This window comes from Clavelina lepadiformis, chromosome 3 (assembly GCF_947623445.1).
Source record: "Clavelina lepadiformis chromosome 3, kaClaLepa1.1, whole genome shotgun sequence".
NCBI lineage: Eukaryota > Metazoa > Chordata > Ascidiacea > Aplousobranchia > Clavelinidae > Clavelina > Clavelina lepadiformis.
In genome coordinates, this window is record NC_135242.1 from 5,123,923 (window position 1) to 5,131,645 (window position 7,723).

A 7,723-nucleotide genomic window follows, 5' to 3' on the forward strand; every position below is an offset into this window, starting at 1 on the left:
AGAGTTTTTGGTCCCAGCGGCGTCAATTTGCAGCGTTTTAACAAAAACAGCTTTGAGAAGAGTTGCAATGAAAAGTTGAGAAGTTTCAAAGAGTTGCTTTGAAAAGAGTTGTCAATTTTCAGCGTTTTAACAAAAACAGCTTTGAAAAGATATTGGTGGATGGATCGATTTATTCTGGGGCAAATGCCACCAACTTACCCATAATATTCTGCGATTATGTGCCATCAGGGTCCTGTTTATCGCAAGGTGTGCTGAGATCTGTTGGAGAAAGATGGAGCCCAAATCTAACAGGGTTTGGAACGATGTCGGGCATAACCTACAACTTCTTGGAGGTATATGTACGATTTAGCAAATTTCGCCGCTGCATGTAGGCCTAAATTTGCGATTTTTGGCATAAGAAAAGAGAGTGCACAAGCCTAAACATGCGTTGTGATTGGTTTTTGTGGAAATTCACCATTTTCTTGTTTCATCCAGAAAGGTCACATATAAAATATCGTCTACCAGAATGCATTTTAAATTCTCATCTCCATTGCAACGCGTCAGTATTGATAAAAGGCAAGTGCAGTCCGCTGTGTATTAATAATTAATTCATCCAATCTTAATCCATCTCGACCTGACAAGTCGATAAAACCCGCAAACACCATTACACGATCTTGCAAAAAGCATCTCGATGTTCATCTGTTTGCTCCTCACGGGATACAAGCAATCAACCTTTGGAATTATCGAGCCTGGAAGAACAAAACTTTCACCGCGCAAAATACTTCCAATCAAGTCCGTACAGCGGAAGGACCGAAGTCAACCTCACAGCTGCCATTAAATGCCAAAGATCGATGCGCGTCTACAGATGGGTTGTCAACGATGATAAACTACTTTTGTTTTGTTAGGTCAATAATAGTTTCTGTTTCTGAAACGTAAAAAGTCTTAGTTGTAAAACATTAATTCAATTGACAGTTACGAAAGTGAAGCGGCGTCAAGCTCTCACCTTGCGACCCAACGTATTTGAGAGATACAAGGAATCAAAGACCAAGTATGGGCGGTTTACATTCATTGGGATGACGTCGAAAGGTGAGTCGTTGATCTAATACTAATACGTACAAACATAACTGTACCTGCAGCTTCTGTTATCCTGTAATGACATAACCGTTTGTTGCTCGACAGCTCAACTGGAAAAGGTTCCGCGCAAAGAAGCAAGATGGAGCAAGTTTAGCCGTCGTCGATGCGCAGAGCGTCTTCTGCGCATAGTCGACAGTTTTCACGTTACAACGCTCAAAGAATACCTCAATTCCATTGAGTTGTCTATGGCAAACTAAACAAACACGAGATCGGAAAGTGCTGGTGCAATTTATGGTTCTTGCAGATTTTGTTGAATTGCAATTTCCTGCAAACTTGAGCGGATGAGAGAGAAGACGATTTGTTTAATTCGCTGCTAATGACGTCTGCATAAGCTGTCAATGCCTGTAATCGGTGAAATACAGACTTAACGAAAAATTCTTTATGTGTGTGCTTGTGCTTGATCATGTCAGGAATAGGTTATGCTTTTTTCTTCTTGCCCATTAAATTGTTCCTTAATCCAAAGTTGAGATTCAAAGATAATGTTGAGCATCGTGGATTTTACAGATAATAAACACATAGAACCAAAAAAACTGGCTTTTATCAACGCGTATTGATAATGACGTTTCAATTCGAAACGTCTGCAAATAAATTGATAAATAATAAATTAGTTTCTGGACTCGGGAGCGTTTGTTTTCCCAAACAAGGGTTAGATCATAACTCCATACCAAGGTTGCTTCAAATAAAACACAAAATAAAAAGAACAATCGAGAGCGCCAAAGTAATTTTTGTCAATGTCTTGCCCTATCAAGACATTATGCATTTAGCAACTTATACACAGCGCATCGCCTCCAACTAGTATCTAAAAAAATCGCATAATTGGAAGTCTGACGCATCAGCATTACATCAAGTCCACTGAAAAACTTTTTTGAACTACAACATGGCGGTAATAACGTATACAACAGTTGAAAAAAGGCTTGAAAAGGTGTTTAGCACAGGTAGAGAATTATCACCATGGCTGGCCTAAAGCCCACTGCGTCTAATTGGGTCCCGCAGTACGATGCATTGTACCGAAAAAGGGTGCCGTGAACCAAACAAGGTAGGAAACTAGCGCTGTACAAAAAATCCAAGCGGGCCAGGCACTTTGTAAGTTCGAACTTGGTTACCAAAAACGCCGTAAAAAACATATTAACCGCACTGTTATGTGGCCATAAATCCATCGTGACTCAGACGGAAATGACAAAATGAAAAGCTTTTAGAAGAATAACGGTAATAGATAATAACACACAGCGGCGATAAAGGTAGCACACTGCAGATCAATGGAAACACCAAATCAGTGTTATGACATGCTTTAGCGCTTAGTGCAACCGTATATAACAGTGGTTCCCAAACTTTTTCAGCTTTTGGTACAATAGAAAAATTATATAACGCTCGCGGCACACTTCCGAGGGAAGAAAAGTTGCTTTAAAAAAATTATTTTGACGTGTTAATGACATGGCAATTACCCTACTCTATCGGCAATGCAATAGTTGGTTTCATCGTCACATGTGCTTATTTGTCAGCTATTGAAGCAGTTAGAGCGCTTTTAAGTCGCATATGCTTGTCTGCATGCCTTATTTTAAATATTTATAAAGTTCTTTTCCAAAGTTTCAAAAAGATTCGCGGCACACCTGAGAATCTGTGGCGGCACACAGTTTGGGAATCACTGGTATACACACTTATTTTCCGTCTTATTTGAATTTTAATTATTTTCATATCTAAATCTGTAGGGCCTATGCATGATCGATATTGTGGGTTTCTATACAGTTTGAACAAACATATACCATGATATGTGGACCAGTAAATCAGGGTTGTACATTGATTTAGGTATAACTTATTACAGTAATATGTAACAAAGGACAAAAATATGCGGGACCAAGCATTAGCGAATCTTGGTAGATGCACTCGGGTCCATTCAATAAGGGCTAAACAGGAAATTAATCATAGCTTGTCACTTAACTCTTTTGGTAAAAAAGTTCGTATTATTGTATCACTATAGCTTCAATATACTCCTGTTACGGAGATAAATGTTTTATCAGAGAATTTTAGGCCGTAAATGCATTTTTTGAGCAAAAAGAGATATCTCCTAGAATTTGCATGCATATCCGATTTGGAATCAGCTCGTTCCACCGAAACAGCAAAGCGTAGCGAGTAAACTGTACGCTTGTTACCAGCAAACCCTCAGACAAAGCAGTTTGCAGCGCCTACCTGTAAGCAGGAAGCAGTTTCAACGTATTGAGGACATAGCAATTTGACGTAATCGAAACAAGCACTCGCAAGTGCTTGCTGTTATGCTGGCACACGTGAGGTGCCTATCGATCGAACAAGAACCGTCAGACGTAGACTGCGTTTGGTGGCATTTGGAAACTTGACAACAAACCAGATTTTTCTCACTCAAGCGTGCTTGTTGCTGTTTCAGTCAGCACAGGTAGTGGTTGCCCAGGTTTTCCAGTACAGCAGATTTTATTAAAAGCGTGAACTAGCAATGTTACAGTGGAAAAGGCCATTCCTTAGATTTTGCAGCTTAAAACAATATAATGGTGCAGGCAATCTGTTAGCCTACGTGATTTTTGCTTGCTTGGCTTGTTTAGCACCTGTCGGTAGCTACATTTTCCTGGCGGTTTAATCTCTTTTATATTGTGAAGTGCTTTGGATGTAGTCCAGGGTAGATATAACGATGCTGATGCTGATGCTGTACTGATATGTTGCCGATACAACGGGAAGTCGTTATTGCACTAATCAAGCTTTCAAAAGTATGTCGTTGAATTCCGACTTTTCTGAGCTGCAACGTCGTCCCAGGACGGATAAAGTTACGTACGGTATGATTAAGAGGCGGCCCGGTATACCCGGAAGAACAAACTCAGATACCAATCGCAACTTAAGTCCGGGTATGACTGTTAAAGTTCATTCAAGTGCTACCCTTGATAACTGCGCTTTCGTTGTGGATGCGTTCAAGACCTGTTTGAAGAAGGCATCGAGTGCAGCTAATCTCTCAATCTCATCAACTGAGGGCGACGATTCTGTATTCGTTTCCATGGCTTACGATGATGCTTGGGGTCTAACGGCTGGCCTCGTACGAGACTACATTTGCTACTGTTTAAAAAGAAGCGGGTTCATAACCAAGGTTAAAATTACTGAATATCCGCCCGCAAGAAACCGGCAATTATCCAGTCAAATTTTAAATATAGGTAAAGACTTGAAAAACAATGCTATGTTTAGGTAAATTTACAGTGTTTAGAAATTTTAATGTTTGTGTAGTCTACGGTAGCCTATGTTTTACTTTTGTTCAATATTAATAACAACAATGTCATCAGTCAATAACAGCAATGTATTTATGTTTGTATGTAGTTAATACGGACTATACAGGTAAAATTTTTGTTTTTACTCTTCCTTCATTTAAATACCTTACAGGCGCAGCTTTCGAAATTATGCATCCAACCTTGTACAAAAACTTCGCCAAAAAGTTGGGGTATATATTTGACTCAGAAAAGACTCTGCGAAGGCTTTATTACCGCTTGGCTACACACATAATTGGAACAGACCCAAACAACTACACCTGGTGCAGAATTGTGTCCTTATTCTGCGTTGGAGGTGCGATGGCAGTTGATTGCGTGGCTCAGGTTAGCAGACGACATCCTCAAACGTAGTTCTTTCTGTTTCTTATCAACCAGTGGGTCTTTTAAGAGTAATAAATATTTCCACTTCGTTAGCTAATAGGCTTTACCGAATGTCTTTCTTAAACCTGTAGCATTATAACATGACCTCACAAAAACATTTTTGTTTATTTTCTTGCAGGGTCATTCGGAGCTTATTGAACCCGTTATAAAAATTTCAAGTGACTTTGTTAAAAGCAATGTCCTTGATTGGATAGTGTCGCGTGGTGGCTGGGTAAGTATATGTAAACGGTTAACTATATAAGTAGCCTACACTTATGCTCTGATTTTGTAATAAATTTTGAGTCAGAACTTTTGTACTATAGCAAGGCCGGCATAGGATTTAAGTTTGGGCACAATTGTAGTAAAGCTCCTTACATTGAATACGAATAACTTGGCTTCGATTTCCAACATTTGCCGAAAGGGTCAACAGTTTGAAGACGATTTCAATTAAAGACAATAACAAAAATGATTGCTAAAATCTGTACAAAATTTTGCAATTTTGTAAATGTCTCCAAGAGACTCTTAAGAGCTCATTGGATATAATAATCGCTTTTATTATTTTCCCCGGAAAAATCGTACGTTGGAAGCTGTTTTTATACCATTTCTTGTTCACTTAACTTAAATCATACAACAAAGTAATTTGAATCCACTATTTTATCTAATCTAATCTAACCTGACTTCAATGAAACCCTCAACAGCTAAAATCAACAATTAGCATGCACCAATTCTGCTAACCAAACCGCCTATCCTTTATAACGTTGACCTAATTAGAATGAAATATTTTTTTTCTTAGAAAATAACATGCGCAAGTATTAAGCAAGAAAATCTTCTTAAACTTAATTGGCTGAAAGCTTATATTGATGGGGTTTCTTAGTTTTATGACAAGAACATTCGTGATAAAAGTTTTATGGATTTTGCAGAGTTTTAATTTAGGGGTTTTCACATTAATGAGTGAACCGCGATGTATGTTCTTTGACATTTAAAAGAGAACAATATCAACTCTGAATGTTACCTGCTCTGACCTGATATTGATCGCTTATTCTCAGCAAGGAATGCCAACACATTTCAATCAAAAACGGCCTCCCCGAAAGACCATGTGGTTTTCCGAAGTAGCAGGAACGACAGAATTTTTTTTATTTCCTTATGTTATCTTACTGGGTTCAGTTATTGTGGGTGTTGTAACACATTTTGTTCTAAAAACATAACTGCGGGATAATTAGTGTTCACTATTTTGTTACTGTGTCGGTCTTTTGCGTAATGTTCTGTGTTTTATGATATTTTCTCTAAGAAATAATCGTTTACTTTGTAACGATGTCTCTAACTAATCATTAATAATTAATTAATTATTTTGCGAACGTTGATGAAACAAAACTGGCACGTTTGTTACTTAATTGTTTTAAAAAAGTTCATCGAACTAGAAAGGTTATTCTCAGTGGTGCTAAAGGGAATGAGCCAAGCAAGCTAATAGTTCTGTTACACCATTCCCTAAACATCTACAGAAATAACAGCTCTTCTGATCATTTCCACTGTATTTATTTGTAATGACTTTCTGTTACTGTGTGCGTTACTGAACGTATTTTTTGTTGTTGACGAAATTTTCTTAACAAGACCATTTACGAATAAGAACCAATTTTCCCGCCATGTTTGCAGGAACATGGTTGAGACATCAATGGGTTAAAAACCTTGTTTCCTTTTCCTACAATAAGGTTGTTATGGGCTTTTTCCTCATTTACATAGACACAGACTCCAAGCCGCATCCGCATGGCTGCAACATACTACGGTGGTGATCAAGTCTAGAAACTGCTTGCTACAATAATAACAGGCAACGACACAGTTGGTCTGATGCGGCTATATATCGTAGCTACATCAATTAAATATTGTATTTTAAATCTCGCGGTGTGTTTCTCTAAACTCTGATCAAGCTGACAGAAGCTCATTTTAACCGTTGAAATGTTTATGGTTTAGGTAAAGACGACGTTAACTTACCAAGTACTTGCTAATGACACAACTAATGCAGAAGGGCTCGTAATTCTTCAATTTGCAGGGGAAAAACAACATTGACTATAATTTCGGACTGACATGGTCCTTTTTCGAAGTAATAATACAGTAGAACGTGAAGCGATTTTAGACACATATTAGAAAAAAATAAAACAAGGCTGTATAGAGTTGTAGACAGCTATCAACACAGTTGTTACGAAATTGCTGAAATGATACAATGGAATTGGCCGGTAACACAAAGGTGACAATAAAGTGCATCGAGCCCGGATGTAGGCTAAGTTAAAACGATATGACCTAATTAGAAATTTTTATCAAGAAAGTTACTCGGTTTTCAAAATTTTGTCAATTAAGGACTTGGAATTGTTTTACCAAAGCTACTTCTGCTTTGATACAATCATTTTTAAAAAACTTTATCACTACGAAGCATTTATCAAAGCTCTTTGTTTGTCACAGAAATTGCATTCCAATTTTTGTGCTTTTATAGCAGATTTGTTATAATGTTTGTCTAACCACGTACGTTCCATTCTCGTCTCAAAGTGGCGATGTAAGAACAATCCATATTATCTGGGGAAGTTAGTTTGATTCCCACATTTGATGGAAGAGTTCTAGGTGCTAAAAAGTTGTTGTAGAAGCAATTGCCGACTTTAGAAGATTATTACGGGAACTAGGTAATCAGTTGGAAGTAAGAGAGAGAGAGAAAGTAAACTAAGAGAGAGTAGTTGAATGAGTAATTACTAATTACTTAGAGAAGTGAAAACGCTCATGGCTCAAAATACTTATGCTCATGAGGCGGGACAGCACGATCCAAGGCCCCCTCAACCCCTCCCAACAAATACGCATCAAATCAAAAATGGGTTGAGTAGAATTTGCAGAAAGTTGTCAAGAACGAAGAGAACTATTACGGCACGTGACTGCAGATCACAAGAGAAGTGTAGAAAGTTTAAATAATGCACTTGCTATTGTCACGCTCTGTATTTAAG

At 38.0% G+C, this 7,723-nt stretch overlaps 1 protein-coding gene and 1 long non-coding RNA gene across 2 annotated transcripts; both read left to right on the forward strand.

Moving 5' to 3' along the window:
* The first annotated feature begins 247 nt into the window (after nucleotides 1-247).
* Nucleotides 248-1,482, forward strand: LOC143449966 (uncharacterized). Its single transcript, XR_013114628.1, has 2 exons — nucleotides 248-1,065; nucleotides 1,159-1,482. It is a non-coding gene; the product is annotated as an uncharacterized LOC143449966 (long non-coding RNA).
* A 1,910-nt stretch (nucleotides 1,483-3,392) lies between these two features.
* LOC143450592 (bcl-2-related ovarian killer protein-like) lies at nucleotides 3,393-6,652 on the forward strand. Its single transcript, XM_076951198.1, has 4 exons — nucleotides 3,393-4,277; nucleotides 4,501-4,709; nucleotides 4,885-4,977; nucleotides 5,792-6,652. Exons 1-4 carry the CDS (start codon nucleotides 3,845-3,847, stop codon nucleotides 5,948-5,950), a joined length of 894 nt encoding a protein of 297 aa, XP_076807313.1. The 5' UTR covers nucleotides 3,393-3,844; the 3' UTR covers nucleotides 5,951-6,652.
* Nucleotides 6,653-7,723: the final 1,071 nt, after the last annotated feature.

Excerpts from the sequence above, each read along its gene's own strand:
- LOC143450592 (XM_076951198.1), top strand. The coding sequence starts at position 3,845 with ATGTCGTTGAATTCCGACTTTTCTGAGCTGCAACGTCGTCCCAGGACG. Across the intron at positions 4,278-4,500 it reads CAGTCAAATTTTAAATATAG|GCGCAGCTTTCGAAATTATG; the intron begins GTAAAGACTTGA and ends AATACCTTACAG. Across the intron at positions 4,978-5,791 it reads TAGTGTCGCGTGGTGGCTGG|CAAGGAATGCCAACACATTT; the intron begins GTAAGTATATGT and ends GCTTATTCTCAG.